This window comes from Protobothrops mucrosquamatus, unplaced genomic scaffold (assembly GCF_001527695.2).
Source record: "Protobothrops mucrosquamatus isolate PMUCROS unplaced genomic scaffold, P.Mucros_1.0 scaffold167, whole genome shotgun sequence".
Taxonomy (NCBI): Eukaryota; Metazoa; Chordata; class Lepidosauria; order Squamata; family Viperidae; genus Protobothrops; species Protobothrops mucrosquamatus.
In genome coordinates this window covers 625,482-644,890 of record NW_015386529.1, presented here as the reverse complement: position 1 = coordinate 644,890, position 19,409 = coordinate 625,482, and the positions used below count along the sequence as shown (strand labels likewise).

At 38.7% G+C, this 19,409-nt stretch overlaps 1 protein-coding gene across 1 annotated transcript in view; it reads left to right on the top strand.

Moving 5' to 3' along the window:
* The window catches only part of CTTNBP2 (cortactin binding protein 2), a 124,707-nt gene that overhangs the window by 62,991 nt on the left and 42,307 nt on the right, over positions 1–19,409 (top strand). The window contains 9 exon segments of the mRNA XM_015813551.1: positions 4,251–4,499; positions 5,895–6,012; positions 11,720–11,995; positions 13,090–13,185; positions 13,841–13,920; positions 15,980–16,066; positions 16,151–16,250; positions 17,550–17,702; positions 17,920–18,107. Coding sequence (XP_015669037.1) covers positions 4,251–4,499; positions 5,895–6,012; positions 11,720–11,995; positions 13,090–13,185; positions 13,841–13,920; positions 15,980–16,066; positions 16,151–16,250; positions 17,550–17,702; positions 17,920–18,107 — 1,347 coding nt within the window.

The following is a 19,409-nucleotide window of genomic DNA, read 5'->3' as shown; positions in this document are numbered from 1 at the left end:
TGGGGGAAGTGATCATGCAATATTGGGATTCAACATTATGCAAGCACAAGCAACAGAACAAAGTCAAAGTAGAGTCTTGGACTTTAAGAGAGCTAATTTCAATAAACTTAGAGAGAGCATAGGAAGGATTCCATGAATGAGAATCCTCAAGGGGAAAACAACCCAAGAGGCTTAGGAAACTTTGAAAAATGGGATTATAAAAGCCCAGTCTAGCACAATACCAGTGAAGAAGAAAAATAACAGCTCTCAAAAGAAACAAGCATCGCTGCTTAAAGAACTCTCTAATAAATTGAAAGACAAAAAGGACAAATATAAAAAGTGGAAAGGGGGGCACATAACTAAGGTAGAATATCAGCAAATAGCCCAAGCCTTCAAAGATGAAGTGAGAAAAATTAAGGCTCAAAATTAACTAAGGCTTGCAACAAAAGTCAAAAATAACAAAAAAAAACCTTCTTTCAGCATGTAAAAAACAAGAAAAAAATAAAAGGAAATATTGGTCCATTAGTGGTAGAAAGTGGCAAGAAGGTGACAAGCAACAGGAACTGCTTAACTCATTTTTTGCATCCATCTTTATACAAAAGGAAAAAAACCAGTCCAACCTATCAAAAACAGTACCATAAAAAACAGATTAGGAATACAAGTTAAAATAGGCAAGAAAATGGTAAGTGAGAACCTGTCCACCCTAGACAAGTTCAAATCATGAGGACCAGATGGATTCTGAAGGACCTGGCAGACGTGATCTCAGAACCACTGAACTATATCTTTCAAAGATCTTGTAGCACCAGGGAACTACCAGAGGACTGGAAAGAGCTAATGTAGTTCCTATCTTCAAAAAAAGGAAAAAAATAGATCCAGGAAACTACAGAGCTATCAGCCTGATCTCAATACCTGGGAAGATTCTGGAAAAGAACTAAGCAACGAATCAGCAAACACCTAGAGGCAAACAAAGTAATTACCAAAAGCCAACATGGGTTTGTCAAAAACAGATCATGCCAGACAAACCTTATTGCATTCTTTGACCAGTTGACAAAATTAGTGGAGCAGAGGAATGCTGTGGATATAATTTACTTGGATTTCAGTAAGGCATTTGATAAAGTAGATCACAACCTACTACTTGATAAGATAGAAAAATGTGGGTTAGACAGCATCACCACCAGATGGATTCATAGCTGGCTGACCGGCTGTACTCAGCGTGTGGTCCTCAATGGAACTGCATCTACACGGAGGGAAGTGTGTAGTGGGGTGCCCCAGGGCTCTGTTCTGGGCCCAGTGCTCTTCAACATCTTCATCAATGATTTGGATGAGGGGATAGATGGGGAACTCATCAAATTTGCAAACGACACCAAGCTGGCAAGAATAGCCAACACTCCAGAAGATAGGCTTAAGATACAGGAGGATCTTGCTGGTCTTGAACATTGGGTGCTATCTAACAAAATGAAATTCAATGGTGAAAAAAGTAAGTTTCTACATTTAGGCAAGAAAAACCAAATCCACAGGTATAGCATAGGTGGTACCTTGGCTTAATAGTAGTAACTGTGAGAGGGATCTTGGAGTCCTTGTGGACAATCATTTAAATATGAGCCAGCAGTGTGCTGCAGCTGCCAAAAAAGCCAACACAGTTCTAGGCTGCATTAACATACATAGAATCAAGATCACGTGAAGTGTTAATACCACTTTATAATGCCTTGGTAAGGTCACACTTGAAGTACTGCATCCAGTTTTGGTCACTACAATGTAAAAAAGATGTTGAGGCTCTACAAAGAGTGCAGAGAAGAGCAACAAAGATGATCAGGGGACTGGAGTCTAAAACATATAAAGAACAGTTGCTGGGATTGGGTATGTCTAGTTTAATGAAGAGAAAGACTAGGGGTGACATGATTTTGCTTACCTATTGTTTTTCTTAATGTCCTGTCCTCCATCTCAAATCTTGAGTATTCTTTCTAAAGCCTCTAAAGTATATCAATTTATATAATAATCAAATGCATATTATTGATGGGTAAATTAATTTGCACAAGCATAATTTCGCATCAAAATCCCATTACATTTCCTCAGCTGAACTACATCATTTAGCAAGCCTGCCAAATGTCATGAAGCAGCAGCAAATTCTTAATGATTTCTTTTGTTTTTATTGCATCCAAGAAAAAGAGAGAGGTGTTGGTAGTTTATGCTGCAGATATCAAAAAAGTAATGACATGGAAAATGGTATTCTGGCAGCAAAACATATGTGGGCAGTCATGCTGTTAAAATGCAGTATTGTGTTTTTTATTCACTTCCATTGGATTTCAGTCAAATGATATAGTGAATAATTATAGTTTTAATTACTTGGGGAACATAATCCACAAGGCATAAAGAACTTTTGAAATGGATCTTTAAAAGTAATATCAATATTATTATTTTATCCTTTATTTGTAATTGCCTCTGTGACAAAAAAAGCTAATTGACAAAATTATTTCCCAATTGATCTTGACCACTTGACCTTTGACCTTGGTTGCAACACAAATTAGTGCAGGCCGTTGCATTTTGAAGAAGGAGGTTGCATTTTTTTTTTCAGAATAAAGAATACTGGAAAATACTGCAGTTTATAATTTGCCATTTAAGGGCAGAGAAGCCTTGTTCTATCAGCTGAAATGTACTAATTGGGGAAAGGGGAAAGATTAGTAATAAAAAGTGTAAAATTTACATAACTTGAAGAGAACCCAGAGTATATTAATAAAAGTAAATATATGCATTCAGAAGTTGGCTGTTTAAAGGAAATGAATCAAACAAAATTGAAAATTATTTCCAAAGGAGTTGTACTTCCTTTGTGCTTTTGTGCTTTCTACATTATGCTAATGTAGAAAAACACTTCTAGCATCGCATAGTGCCAAAAAGTAAGCATATTCTTATATAAATGTGTAAGATTTGCAATTATAATAATAATAAAACATCAGCCTATCCTAGGTCTTTGGGAAAGATAAGTGGATAAAAATGCCAAGTTCAGTCTAAGCATCTGGCTGACTGTGGAACCAACCAGAATAATAAATTAAATATCTGACAAGGTTCCAATAATGACTATAATTGTCTTATTGGTGAGCAGAACAATGGAAGTATCTACATAGCTGGCAATGAACAAATCCCAAAATTTGTTCCACTATCAAGAAAAATATGATTCATATAACATATATCTTACCAAGATAGTTTATTTTATCCAATAAAGAACAATAAGTTGGAAATTTGGCCCAAATACATGTGATCTACCGGAGCCCTTCTTGAACTGATATTCTTTAGAGTTTAAAATGCAGTTTCTAAAATTTCCAGCCAGCATGGTGAGGAATTATCCATATATTTATCCCTAGATCTAGCTCTACTTTTGCCCAAATTAATGTGTCTGCTTTATTTCTGAAACTGCTACAAAATTAAAAGGAAGGGGGGGAGAGAAGAAATATAGGTGGCTTCCTCAGGGATTTCTTATACTATCTTAGCATTTCAGTATTGTGTAGCTCACTAGTAGAGGGGAAACAATAGCGTTTTATCACCTGCAATGTCTTTGGGTGGCAATGCCCCATTTAGATCTAAGTGAAGGTATGAATTAAAATACTTGTTTTGGTCATAATAATTGCCTTTAAAAAAACAGAACCAGCATATATGTTATAAACTGTTATATCTGTAACTGTAATAGAGGCTACAGTTTTTAAGCAGGGACATATGAAAAATCATACCTCATATTTGTAGAAGTTAGTGGGAAATGCATAAAATAAAGCTGAAGTTAAAGAAAACAAATGCAAAATGCATTTCTCCAAACAATAGAAATTATCTTTAATAAGCATGTGTTTATACTTGCATCAGTGTTCCCATGTGGTGATATTTTTTCTACATTTCCTAGGAATACAAGACATTATTATCGATGAGCTTTCTGTACCATACTTTTTTATGATTTTACTTCATACAGCTAAAAGCATCCTTTGCACTCATTAGACTCATTTTGCCCTATTCCCTAATTTACAGTCTCTTTCTCTCTTTCTAAAAGCAGCTATGGTCAAAAAGTCAAATAAAGCATTTTCTTTTCCGATTAGATTCTGATATATGGAAGGTAGTAGTAGGGAGTCTTTACCAAAAGTATTGCAAAAACATGAGATATTTAGAAAAGAACAGGTTTAAGAAAATGTTTTCTTATTTGTTCATTCATTCATTCATTCATTCATTCATTTGTGGTACTAACTCATTTATTAAGGATCCTGAACTTGTTTTAAATTTGTTTTTAATTGATCTAGGATGGCTGGACTCCATTTCATGCTGCTGTTGATGCTGATAATGTTGATTGCCTAAAGTCTTTGATGTATTATGGAAAATCAGGAGATGGAAGCTTTGAGAATGAAGCAGATGCTAACAACATCTTGAGCTTAGAGAGTGAAGATTTCTTTAGCCATAAAGCAAATCCCGTGGTTCCTGCAGATCTCATCAACCGTGAAAACAAAGATGGCTGGACTGCAGCCCACATAGCAGCATCAAAAGGCTTTAAGGTCAATTTGTTTATCTAGCACATTGTTTAGGATGTTGGGCATCAGATTTAAATGACAATTGCACTGGTATGCTTGGCTGAAATATTTGAGGCCAAATTTTATCTTAATTTAGGATGCTATTTAAAAAGGGGACAAGGTTAGTTTGGGGATAAAAAATATGGATGTGTTGTCATGAAGATGAAGGAGAATTTAACCAGTTTTAAGACTGGAATGATGATTGAGGTAAATATCCTACATTATAGAATTTAAAATTATCTAACAAAAGATAAACATGAAAATCCTTTACAGATTCATTGCCACCAAAGGAAAATAAAGCAACTAATATTAATCTAATTCACATATTTGTATTCTAACAATTGTGGCCAGTGTTGTGCCTAATTGTTGGCTTATAAGATTACTGTCTAAATTCTATGCTATTCCTTATCCTCTAAGGCAGACATGTCAGACTCGCAATGTCACGTGACGTCGCGCAACGTATCGGGACAGTTTTGCCATTGCCAGCAATGGGGTAGGCGCGGCTTCCGGATGATGCATCCGGCCCGCGGGCCGGCAGTTTGACACCCCTGCTCTAAGGGACATAATAGAAACATTTTAGCTGGGTATAATTGGAAAGACTAAATTAAATGAATAAGTCATAGATCTTGTACCCCTATTGCCCCTTCACATAGTGTCCTTCTAAAAGAGCCAACTCAAACTGGAGTACTACTTGGCTATTATATAAACTGCAGTGGACTCCACAGTAGTAATGGCTATATGTGCAGACTGTGAAAAATTGCCTGCTTATAAACTGCCTTGTTTCCACATTAAAGCAAAATACTTCTTAGACTTTTAAACTGATAAACATTGATCAGATTTATTACAATCAACTCATTGGGCTTTTGACACATCTATAAATCATCTTTCCCCTCTAAAGTAAATGAATGCAGAGGATCACTTTTTCAAATCTGGGTTCTGTGGCATATATTTTTCCTATTCAGTTATATCATAAAAAGCCTGTACCATGGTCTTCAACCCAGAGCCTTTTGATAAACACTATAATTTATATCATTCTTCAAAGTTTACTTGGTATATTCACTCCTTAGGAATAATGGGGCTTGTAATTAATCCAGTCTATTTATTTTCTGCATAAGTATTAGGTATGTTTTGCTTGTAATCAAAAAGAAAACATTTTATTTTATATATGTATATGTGTGTGTGCAATATGCAATATTGTTGCAATATGCAATATAAATTCATGGAATCCCATGCTGAAAAATGTCTGAAGGAAAGCTAGTTCTTTTTATATATAACTTGTTTCGGTGATGAGAAGCATTCATTTTAAAAGATTATAAAAGCTGAATCCAGTTCATACCGATCCTTTGTAACCTTCAAACTATATTGTTACTAACTTTCCAGAGCTGCCTAGAAGTTTTGTGTAGCCATGGGGGACTAGAGGCTGAAAGAAAAGATAAGTGCAACCGAACACTACATGATGTTGCTACTGATGATTGTAAACATCTTCTAGAGAACTTGAGTAAGTTAACAGTCTTATATGAGTACCAGAGTGTTTCTGTAAAACACATAAAGTATGCACAATTCCCATGTGATGCAGAATATCCTACTAATTACAGATGTTAAGACTCCTCTCTATTTCTATGTAACCTGACAATAGAGAATGTTCTCTGGTGGAAAGCCTGAATGATGGAATGGTTATGGTATTGTCCAAGTCCACTCACAGCCATGGTCATCCACTGGCCCTGTTCATTTGGGATGCTTGACTAGATCTTGTAGTTGCAGAGAGTTTGTCATGACACTTTCAAATGATATAATGGTCTTTAGAGATTAAATTTAGCCCCAAATAGATCTAATTTGTTCAGAATGAAATCAGGCTTCCCCTAGTCATTCTTGCCCAAAATACTGATGGAGCATAAATAATCCTTACCTTTCCAAAGATCAAAAGACCATCCTAGGCAGCCCTTGAGATATGGAGCTGCTCTAGTAAATTTCTTTCTGGCGTTGTTTGTGCTCCCTCCCGTGGCTAGTGAGAAATAATGGGATTACTGTGTTTCCCCAAAAGTAAGACCATGTCTTATATTATTTTTGCCTCTAAAAGAGGCATTAGGTCTTAATTTTGGGGGTGTCTTATATTTTTTGTGACACCTGTCTCGCTTCGTGGCGGTGGCACAACAGCCCCATCCAGCAGCCTGCGTAGCTGCTGGCCCACTTTTGCTGTGGCCGCTTGTAGCAGGAGACCGCATGGCATATCGCGCCACCGCCACCACAATGAGGCAGGGCAGGTGGGGGAAGGGGTGGAGCTACCCCATGTGCCCCGCACCTGCTTACTGGTACTTCAGCCTTCCCCCCGGCCAGGCCATTCCTTGATCGGCGGGGGAAAAAAAGATTTTGCAAGAAGATGGAAGGTCTGACTGAACTTTTTTTTAGTCCCACAAACTCTGTTTCCCTGCAGTAGAAGAGAAACACGCCAGAGCTGGAAAGCAGGTTAGCAAATAAATGCTTTCGGGAAGTGGGAGGAGCTGCGCCGGAAGGAGAAGCGGCAGAAAATGGGGTTGCTGTTTCCAGAAAGGAGAAGGGAGACGCTGCGCAGTGCAGACAGCAAGCAAGTGCTGTTCTCTGCTCTGCATCCCTGCACAGAGCCGCTGCTTTCTCCATTCTCCATTCTCTGCGCGACAGGCGGCCAGGAGAATTGGCGGCGGAGAAAGGTGGCGGCAGTGCCCTGGCAGGTGATCTGTGGGGTGAAGCTTAAAGACAGCCCCTTCAGCGGCGCACAGTGGCAGCGGAGCCATTCACCGTCACTCCCCCCTGGCTCCAAAATGGAGAGGGACCAGGCCTACCCCGCCCATCCCATCCGCCATAACATGGCAGTCCGGCTTGGGAGGCGAGTGAAAGGTCACCAATCAAGGAATGGTCTGGCGGGGGGGATGAAGTACCGGTAAGCGTGGGGCAGCTCCACCTCCTCCCCCACCTGCCTTGCCTTCTTGTGGCGACAGCGGCGCAGTATGCCGTGCAGCCTCCTACCCCATTGCAGCAGCAAGGTTGGACAGAGTGGGCAGGGTCTTAACTAGGACTTATTTTTGGGTAGGGCTTATATTAGCCCCTCCACCAAAAAATGGGAGGGGCCTATTTTCGGGGAAACATGATATGAGAATAGATAAGACGCAGGCAGCTCGTCTGAAGCTCTGCATGATGGTGATAACTGTTATCATAGCACACTGATGCTTTTGTTTGGACTTGCTCTGGCAAAAGAAGAAAGAAAAGAGGTGAGGTGAGAGAAGTCAGTCTTTAGGAAGAATGTTGGAATGGACTAGGTTGTTCACATCATGTGAAAACAGCCAAAGATCAGTCCAACCTTCTTGTCAGAATTGTTTTGTGAGAAAAGTTGAAAAGGTAAAGCTCTCTGTGCCATTTGAAGCTTTTTGAGAAAAACAGGATATAAACCTCTCTATCTCTCTATAGAGATGGCATAAAATATTTAGGGTGGGTTTTGTAAATTTAAGGTAAAATATGCTATTACATTTCGGACATTCACCATATATCTCTTTTTATGGTTTGCACTCATTTCTCTTGAGCCGTCCTTGTCAAAGATTTTCAGACTTGCCTTGCCATAATTTTTAGCCATACATAGTACAGACTGAAGGCACATTAGAGCAAGGCTTTTCAACCAGTGGTACGGGTACCACCTGTGGTACATTGGCACCTGGCAGGTGGTACACGACCATCCTAGAAAAGTGGTAGCGGGGGAGGGGAATGAGCGGAACCAGTGGCAGCACCGCACAAGCCTGAACGAGAGATGGTTGGAGCTGCAGGGCTGTCAGGGCTCAGCGGAAACGCCAGGATCGGCGCTTCTTCGGGACTGTCAGGGCTCAGTGGAAGTGCCAGGATCAGTGCCAGGATCCAGCTGGAGCTCGGCGCTGATCCTGGCACTTCTGCTGAGCCCAGAAGAAGCGCCGATCAGCTGGAATGTTGCAGCATCTCCAGGGTCTTGTGATTTACATTCAGATTCTTGGCAACTGATTCATATTTATGACGGTCACAGTGTCCCAGGGTGATGTGAAGTGACCAAAACCTGCTGCAACCACCCAGCAGACGGGGGAAATAAAAACCAAACACCCCCCACCCCACCCCCACTGCCAATCCTCAACAGAAATGCTCACAACAATGAAAACCTCGGACAGGAGAAAGAGCGCCGCCGGGTGGGCAGGCAGGTGTCTTGCTCGGCGGTGGCTTGGGGGGCACTTTTTTCAGTGCCATTGTAACTTTGAACAGTCACTAAGCGAACTGTTGTAAGTCGAGGACTACCTGTACTTTATCACTTTTTTCCTTTTTGTGTGTGTGTCATCAAGTTTTTGACACCTTGCTAGGCAACTGGTGGTACTCGGATAGTGCCATATCCTAAAAGTGGTACAGTGGGTGAAAAGGTTGAAAAGCCCTGCATTAGAGCACTGTTGATTATTCATAATATTTAATCATTTTAGCACTAATCACTTCTATTCTTTTATGTCCCATTTACATTAAAGAAAAGTTGTCAAAATCACGCTTATTATTTCATGCTGAATTTATATTTTCTCAAGCTAATTCAGTGAGAGGATATCATTATTTCGATTTTGCAGACCAATCTTATGGTTGTTCAGGGTTTTTCACTGAGACCATTCTCAATTGCAATGCTCATGGCTTCTTGCCAGTTTATAATCATGGTACTCAAATGCAAACGTGAGTTGCATCCTTTGAAAAGACTGGTGCTTGTCCTTTCCTTCTCCTGTTTTTCTGTTTTCTGGAATTTGGACATTGGAAACAAGTCAGAAAAAATTCACCATATATGCTCTTCTTGTAGTCACCCTTGTGAGCATTGCAGTTTGGCAGAGCTCCAGTGTTAATCCCTCTGTCCATTTAAAAATTGAGCAGTCTGACGTAGCATATCTAGACACCTAAATTAGCATGGAATGGATTTTTCCCCTAGGCACTCTCACATGGAACTTTAAATGGAAGGGTTAATTAAGTTGAACCTTTTTACATCAATTGAGAAATTGACTTATGCAGCAGCAAAGTAACTTCATACTCTTACCAGAGCATCTATTGTAGCAAACCACAATCAGCATTTTAAATGAAGGAATAAAGTAGATTTTACACACTAAAGCAGGAAAAAAAGATATTTACTTTTGCCATCTGTGGTGACTTTCTTTCCTAACCATACACATTTGAATGCCATCCCATTTCATGGACCAGCAAAAATTGGCAGGAGCGTGTGGGGAGAAAAGATAATCTAATGATTCCAATAAATTTCTCTTTTTGTTCCCTTTAGAGCTGAAGTGGGTATGGGTGTTTGCGTGCACGCATGCAGCTTATTCAAAAATGATCAATAAAAATGCATGTATATTTTACTAAGTATCTTAAGTAAACATATTTTTAGTTTGGGATTATCAGAACAGAAGAAAAAAATCCTACTTCTGCTTTTTTTTTTTTTTGCATTTCCTTTTAGTTGAGCATTCCTCAATTAGGTAGCTTGTATATATAAATTGGATGACAGTTACCATAAACACTAGTAAAGATGAGCTCTCTGGGAATTGTAGGATTTGTAATCCCAATATATTTGAAGGATGCCAAGTTATGGAAAGCTTATATACAGTAGAATAAGTTAATATTAAAGCAAGAGCCTTCACAAGATGTAGAAATTATGATTTGGCTAGAACAATAATAATATGGTAGGATATTCTTGAAATTTAAAATAGGGGAAGCAATGGCCTTTCTGGTTTTTCTTTTTGAAAAGCTGGTGGAACTCTTGGTAATGGAAAATCCCAGAGTCCACACCTGAATCAATTTTTGCAGAGGTTTTTATACCCTGTCCCGTGCATCACGCCACATCCTTCCAAAGTGAGCCCAGTTGATAGGCCCACCTGGTCACATGCTTTCCCACTGCCTAACAACCATTACAATTACCAAACCCTCCAATTATTAGATCAAAAGCCCCTTTTGTTTCTGTCTTATCTTCCATTCCTTGTCTATGGCATGATTTGTAACATCCTGCTAACTAAGGGTATAGACTTATCTACAAGGTGAACTGTTACCCAAACTGAATAATTGCAATTATAAAAGATTTATGTCTTCCCTTGTTTAGCTATAAGAATGCCTGCTTTGCATCTAGAAGCTATGTGTGTAACAGAGTTCATGCTTCGGTTAAACATGGCTGCACTTTGGTTCATATTTATACTTTAAAATATTAACTCTAGGCAGTTTTTATAAAGAATAAACCTTACATAAATGGATAATATGTCATTCATAAGCTATATGCTATTCTACAATAGTGTGCACTATTCTAAAAGTATGCTTTAAGTCAGTGTATATAGTTTCTCTCTATTCCTCCAGCTTACCATATCTCCTTTCCTAAAAATACCTTGGCTAAGTGCCTCTATATGCCTATTCCTTTAGCAGAAATGGAAAATTGCAACATGTACATTTCTTGTATACCTCACAGTACAAAGATAAAAACTTATTAAAATATAAGTAATATGGACATATGGACAACGGTGGAAAGAGCTGATGAAAAGGAAGTAGATACTTTAAAAGATAAATTCTCTATTGAACTGAGCTTGATTTCTATTAACTGGAACATATCCATGCAGTTTTCTATATACTGTAGCTATTACATTGTGTGTGGACAGCAACACTACTGGGCCTTATCACCAAGGTGTGTAAAGTTGGAACATTGCAACTGATTAAAATACTTTCCTTCCATCTCAGGGATAGGAAGAAAACACATTAACATGGTTGTGAGGAATACTCCACACTTTTCTCATTTCTGATTCAAACAGCACATGAAGCATGAAATGAAAATATAAATTTGTAATATTTCACCTTTTTGTCAGATTTTAAATAAAACTTTCATGCGTTCTATCCAGCTATAATGTTTCTAAAGTGTGTTATGCAAATGGCTACCGTCTATTGTGATCTGAAGCATTTTAGATATATTCGATATTCATCTAATGAAAGAAAAGGATCATACAATAATCAAAGATTATGAAGGTGGATCTGAGACCACTGTTGTGTAAACCTTTGCTGTAAAGTGAAATAATTTTTATTTAAAAAATCATTGTTTCTCTTGGATTCATATTTTAATGTAAACGCAGAACTAGTTCTTGGATCCAGGAATGCAAAGCATTAAAAAATGTACTGGTAAATGCTATGCCTCGGTTGCAAACATGTTCAGTTTTCTAATTCTACTTAAACAGATGCTTTTAAAATCCCTTTACGGATTGCTGCAACCCAGATTGAGCAAACTTGCTATGGTACAGATGATTTTGATATGGAAAATATTGTGTGGATGTTAAATATACGAAAACAGACAACCTGGGATGATTTTTCAAAAGCAGTAACTCAGGCAGTGACAAACCATTTCCAAGCAATTGCCTCTGATGAATGGAGAAGCTTGGAAGACTTGACACCTAATAACACCACAGAATTCAGCATGGGCCTCACTGCGAGCAGTATATTATCCATCAAACTGGGTAAGCACTGTTGTTTCACAGATCTTTCACATGTAAAAAGTACCTTCTGTAAATCTAAGCCAGTTACAAGAAGCTGGTAGAATATAAAGACTGTCAGATTTAACACTCACCAGGGGCCTCAAGGAAAACTTGGCTTTATCTATTCTTTCCTGCGTCTGAATGATAATAAGCCTATAATATAATATCACACTCAACTACAGTATAATGTTGATATTTGGCTTTTTTTAAATTTACTGTCTTGTATTAACCCAGTCATTGATTTGTACAGCATGATTCATGATTTTAGTGTGATATATGAAACCAACTGTGACTTATTCTGTGCACCCCATTTTAATATAATGTATGTATCCCGGTGTGTGATTAATTCATCCCCTCCCCCCCCCGTACCTGGCTTAGTAGTTTAGTTAGGAATTGATTTGAGTTTGTATTAAACCATGATTCCTGGTGAGCGTATCAGGACAAATTAGGAATTGGAGTGGAGTCATAGTTTATTTTGTTTGTTTTTATCCCATCTTTATTATTTTACGAACAATCAAAGGGGCTAATTTGGAACAAATTATTATACATATTACAAATTACAGTCCAATTTTATTATTATTGTAGGAGTCAGGTTATCAGTGATAAAGCATGTGGAATCTATACACTTCATGTGGTCTGTAGAATAATATGCAAAATGAATGTATGTATATTGACTCCAGTAATTTTCTTTAGTCTGCATTAATCTATGAATAATAAAAGAGATGAATGCCAAATTATAAATTAATAATAGTTACAATAAAAAGCCTGGTAGAAATTTCATTAAACTTTATCTTTACCCTTATTTGCAGAAATCCAACAATTTCAGTTATCATTTTTTTACCTGAACTTTATTTCAATTTTCAAATATGATGGAGAAAATAATGAACTGTTTAGTCCTCCACATGAGTTGTACTATAGTCACTGTGGTAAATATAAAAGTGTGTGATGTATTGTATAAATTGCATCATAATAGAACTATTAGTGCTCTGGGTATGCCTTTGAACTCCTTTTCTTTCTTTCTTTCTTTCTTTCTTTCTTTCTTTCTTTCTTTCTTTCTTTCTTTCTTTCTTTCTCAGGTAATATTTCATGGTCAGTAGGTCAGACTTTTCCCCAGCCGCCTTGGGAATTTTTGAAAAGCAGTGAGGTGGAACATATCATCATATCTTTACTTGGTAAATTCATTTATTTCTGTCTGGCATCATATATCACATTTTAATGAAAAGTTATAGGATTGTCATCTTCAATATATTCTTTTTAATTTTTAAAGTTCAATACCCTTCCTAGAATATGTTCACAGTTAAAAATGTGAAGTTCAGCTACAACAGCTAATTTTTAATTATCTTTCTAGATAATTCTTTCTTAGCTTAATACACATAATATTCATATCATATGCAAATTATTTTCAATAATTGGTTTTGAGCTACAATTTTATATTTCTCTCTCACATAAATAAAATATAAAATAAGAAGGTTTTATTTAAACTATCATTCGGGGGGCCTTTCCATTCTCAGCCTCACCACCTTGGAATATGGTCATAACAGTTCTGTCCTACATTACAGATATTATGATTATCATAAAGGTGTAACATATCTAAAGAGGTTAGAATTTTCCAGAATGCTTGCCTAAAGCATGCATGTAATTTTGTTTTTCATTGTTATCCAATATAGCCACAATAACTCACAGAGAAATTTTTTCAAGGCAGTTTGGATTGATTAATTTAATAAAAACTACAGCTGTAGGCGAATGCTATGCATTTACAGTAGTGTATAATTTAATACTTAGCCCCTCCTAACCATGGAATTGTACTCATTATTCTTTGTACTATAGGTCCCCAAGAAGGATATCTGCACAGTGTGACTTATGCATCTATGATCCATCTTCCAACTTTACAGAATTATCTCAGGCTGGTATGAAGATGCTTAATACTTCCTAACAATATTATATTTCTTTCTGACTTGCCACTTTTATAAATATGCTGAAGTAAAATCCTATAAAATATTCTCATTTCCTACCTAAGCACTTGGGAAAAGTTTGTTGATATCTAGTCCTGTCAGGACTCCCTGACATGAATGAGAAGAAGAGAATTAGGAGTTTGGCCACTGCAACAAACTAATTTCTTTCCCTGGGGTATCATTTATGGCAGCGGAGGGCAACTATGGCCCCTTTACAACCTGGGCTCAAGAATTCTAAAGTTCAAGTCTACAGGTCATAAAGGGGCCATAGTTGCCCACCCCTGATTTATAGTGTTAAGAAGCAGATTATTTGTGACAAAAAGTAATGGCAAAATTATATTTATGTTTAACTGTTTGAATAACTGCGACTGGAATATGTAACATTATTTTGAGGTTGGAAGATTGTGTCTACTTCTCTCCCTTAAACCTTTGACTATGAAAATTTTATTTTCCTCCCTGGTTTCATTCAATTGTCTTGGAGAAAATCTATATATGTGGTCACTAGAAGTTGATGGCACATAATCAGTCAATCAATCAATTCATTTCATTGCTTAGAATAAACTGTGAAAAGAGCCATTCAAGAGAAGCAGAAGCTTTGTCAGCAAACCACCATTTTTTCCTGGATGTTTGACTTTGTTGAACATACTCTAAATTGCTTGATTCCTGTGTATGAGTCAAAGCATTAACCTCTCCCTAAGATCACCAAAGAGACACTAGTGATCTAGCATGGTCTATATTCAGGTACAATTGAAGTTTAGATTAGCTACATCTGGTGAATCACAGATTCCCCACCACTGTTCTAAGAGTATTAGAAAAATTATGCTGGATCAGATCAAGATTCCAAGCAGTCATTTTATAACAAGGTGCTTTAGTGAGGAACCCACATATACCAGCTGCCCCTGTGTTCTGCAATAGAATATGAAATCATAACACTTGTGACATCTATAAGGAAGGAATTCTGGAATCTGCAGGGAGCACAGGGGCTCACAAGGTTAGGACGCTGGGCTGATGATTGGCAAGCTCGCATTTGAGACCTGGTTGCTACCATGGGACAGGGTGAGCTCCTATCACATGCTCCAGCTCCTGCCAACCCAGCAGTTCAAAAGCGGGCAACCGCAAGTAGATAAATGGCTACAACTTAGGTGGGCAACTTAACAGGGACGTGAAGTGATGGCAGCAGTGATGTCACCATTCAATCCTTTCAATCCAGAAGTGCTTTAGGGCTCCCAACACAACTGTAGTAATAGTATTGGAACCTGCAGTTTAAAAAAAAAAAGGGGGGGGGGAGTTCAGCAATTTAATTTAAGATATCTAAGCATATCTGTAGCTCTAAGCATATCTATAGTCATTGTCCATTTTAATGGTTCTATTGGCTTGAAAGGGTGTGTATGGGTATGTCGTGGGAGTTTGATAACTTAAAACTTTACTGGTAGATTCCTTGTTCCTAGAGCTTCCCAGTAAAAGATAATAATGTTAGGCTTCCATCAATCAGGCTGAATCTCTTAACATACTCCTAAAATCTAATCAGCTTTGTATCCTTAGTTCTTCCACTAAAAAGTTGACCTGTTTATGGATACTGACTGTTATTTTGTTTAGTGCTCAATTTCTGATGTTACAGGAAAATTATTTTGCTAAAAATTAGGAAGCTGTTTCTTACCAACATTCATGAAAACAAAAGATGAATGCCATCTATTTGGTCTAAGCCTGAAAGCTACGTAAAAATAAGGAATCCACCTACCAGAGGGTTTAGAGAGCACCATTGTTAATACAACAGGAAAGGAAAAGGAAGGCTGGAATCCTATTCTTCCTTTCCTGGTAATACTGGTAAATCCAACTGAACTCTTATTTTGAGTATGTATGTACACATTTATTCCATAAAACAATATGTGTGTCTGCCTGTGTGGGCCTGTGTCTGCTTGTGTTTGTGTGTCTATTAATTTTGAAACAGACCTGCCGAAAATACCACCTCTTAGAATTGCATATTGTACATCAATATTATTGTGTTTCTCCCTAGGTGGAACAGTATCATAATATTATCTTTCATGGTCCAGAAGGAAGTTTACAAGACTACGTGGCTTATCAGATAGCCCTGTGTCTGAAGGTAAAAGGATAAAACTGCACAGCATTTGGAAAAATGAAAGAAGATACTATAAATATTTATTAAATTTGTAAATTTTTGACATAGCACAAGCAACTGGCTGCAGGTTTCTGCTGTGATATAGTCAAAGTGAAGGTAGATGCTGATTTATCCAAGGAGCAACTTGCAGAAGTATTCATCAACAATGGTATGAATTATTTCTGACTTTAGGCTGTATGCTTATTGGTGCTTACACTGGCAAAGCTACTTTTTAATTCAGAAAATCTCTGAGATATCTAAAATCTGACAAAGTATAAGAGAAACTTTTTTATTGGATTATTTAATTGTACATATTGATTCATTACAGTATGCTATGTCCAAGAGTGGCTTAATTTTTTTCTAATGATAGAGATGTGTCCAGGGTAGGGGAAAGAGTAGGTTCAGTGGATTCATGGCTTGTCTCTAAGATTTTTTGTTCTGTTTTCCCAGCATGACAATTGTAAGGCTCTCCTCTCTATTATCAGAACTTTTCTCAGACCATTTCCTTCCTGATACTAATAGGCCACCTCTGAAAAACCCAGTCATCTCAAGGGGACTTCCCAACAATTGGAGTATAACAGGCCATGGATGCAAACAAGTAATTATATGAAAATACACTCCATTCAACACCATGGGGCTTATTTCCAACAGAAATGGATTACATTATAACACAATTCTTTTATCAAAATATTTCAAAATTAGAAAAAAAAGAGGGGCACAATGAGAACTATTAGTACTTTTTCATGGATTACCCATTAAATGTATTTCGTTAACTGTTTTAAAGAGTACAATGTTGAAAACATTGTTTTGGTTTTTTATTTATATATTAATATTATATGGACATTAACATTTTGAGTCCCCTTGTGATGGAATATCCAGCTAGAATAGGGGGAGGGGTGAAAAGATTGGAGAGTTTGGAGTCCTTGCAGTTAATGAAGCAATGGAGGCCACACACCCTCCCCCAGAACTGGCTGTTACCAAAAGAATGTCAGTCTGGCAATATTGATGTCAGATGCAAGGAATCACCATGAGTTGATCAGGGTTGCTTCTTTATTGTTGCCTTCCTATTTACAAGAATCTCAGCAGACTGAGTATATTTTCTTGGGAACAGCCAAAGACTTCAGGAATTCTTGATGGGAGGTGGTTTGACTTCCTGTCACTTCCTTCCCTGGAAGGACTCCAAGCTGACCAGTGTTTTCTACTCCTCTCCCCCACTCTAGTTGGAGAATCCGCCACACCTCTACGTGTCTTTTCCTGCTAGTAATTCATTGTAATTAGAATAACAGACTTTTTCGGTTTATGGAGCAACCATATAATTTTGTTCATGTGCAATCATCTTACCCTCCCTTTTTGCTCATCATTGGTAATTCAGGTTGTTCCATCCCCCATCAAATATAATGAGAATACCTTCTAGACATGTGAAATGGACTTTCTTTTGCCAGACACAATAAACTCTGCGTATTTCCAGGTTGCTTGATTCCGGTGAAACAGCCTTCAATAAGCAACAGAATCATCGTCATTTTAGAAAATTTAGAAAAAGCCTCATTATCAGAATTACTCGGGGAGTTTCTTCAACCTCTTGAAAATCGTGGCTTGGATAACCTCTACACTGTAAAAAAAGGTATAAAATACATTAATTCATTTGGATTGGTTGTAATCAGGAATTGAAGAGAAAAGAAACATTAAAAGAATAGGATTCCATTTTGTTCTGTCTCTTGCCATTTCAAGTCCTTTAGTGATTTTTAACTCATTTAATTGATTTATATTTGGCTTGGGAAATTCTTTATACTAGAACTACATAAAATATACATTTTTCTTATGTTTTAACATTATTTTAGCCAATGGAGCATCATATACATATTACTTCCATGAAAACTGTTTCTTTATGGGGACCATTGCAAAATCTCGGCTTCAGGGCTCTGACTTGATGGTTCAGCAACATTTCCTCTGGGTTCAGCTAAGATGGGATGGAGAACCAATCCATGGCCTCCTGCGGAGATTCTTGCGAAGGAAGGTTTTAAGCAAGGTAGGAATCTTACATGTTTAAGTTTGAGACAGTTATTCACAACTAAATATATTTTATTTTATTTTNTCCCAGCGGACTCAGGGCGGCTTACAGCCATCTAAAACAGGTACATAATACAAAAATACTAATTTTAAAATGTAATTAAAATAGAATATTAAATTATTGGCCTTTTCTTTTTAAAATTATTTTAAAACCAAATTAAGATAACCCTTAGGCCAGTCCTGCTAGCTTAAATAGCCATGTCTTGAGGGCGCGGCGGAAGGAGAGGAGATCCGGAATCACCCGGATCTCTGGGGGTAGTTCGTTCCATAGGGTGGGGGCTCCAACCGAGAAGGCCCTCCCCCTGGGGGTCGCCAGCCGGCACTGTCTGGCTGACAGCACCCTGAGGAGACCCTCTCTGTGGGAGCGTATCGGCCGATGAGAGGTAATCTGAGGCAGAAGGCGGTCTCGGAGATAACCAGGTCCGATGCCATGGAGCGCTTTGAAGATGATAATCAACACCTTGAAGCACACCCGGAAAGCCACCGGCAGCCAGTGCAGCTCACGCAACAGCGGCATTACATGGGAGCGATGAGTCACTCCCATCACCGCTCGCGCGGCTGCATTCTGGACTAACTGGAGCCTCCGAATGCTCCTCAAGGGGAGCCCCATGTAGAGAGCATTACAGTAGTCCAGGCGGGAGGTGACAAGAGCATGGGTGACTGCGCAAGGCGTCTCGGTCCAGAAAAGGCCGCAACTGGTGAACCAGGCGTACCCGGTAAAACGCCCCCCTAGCCACGGCCGTCAATTGGTCTTCTAGTGTCAGCCGTGGATCCAGGAGGACACCCAGATTGCGCACCCTCTCCGAGGGAGCCAAAGTTTCGCCCCCTATAGTCAGCGACGGAGTCAGCTGACTATGCCGGGAGGCCGGCCACCACAGCCACTCAGTCTTGGAAGGGTTGAGCCTGAGTCTGTTTCTCCCCATCCAGACCCGTACGGCCTCCAGGCACCGGGCCATCACGTCAAGGGCATCATTGGGGTGGCCTGGGGTGGAAATGTACAGCTGAGTATCATCAGCGTACTGGTGGAAGTCCACCCCAAAGCCACGGATGATCTCACCCAGTGGCTTCACATAAATATTGAACAGTAGGGGGGAGAGGACCGACCCTTGTGGCACCCCACAAGTTAGGGGCCTTGGGGTCGACCTCTGTCCCCCTGCCAATACAGACTGCGTACGGTCGGTGAGGAAGGAGGAGAACCACCGCATAACGGTGCCTCCCACTCCCAACTCCACCAAGCGCCGCAGCATGATACCGTGGTCCA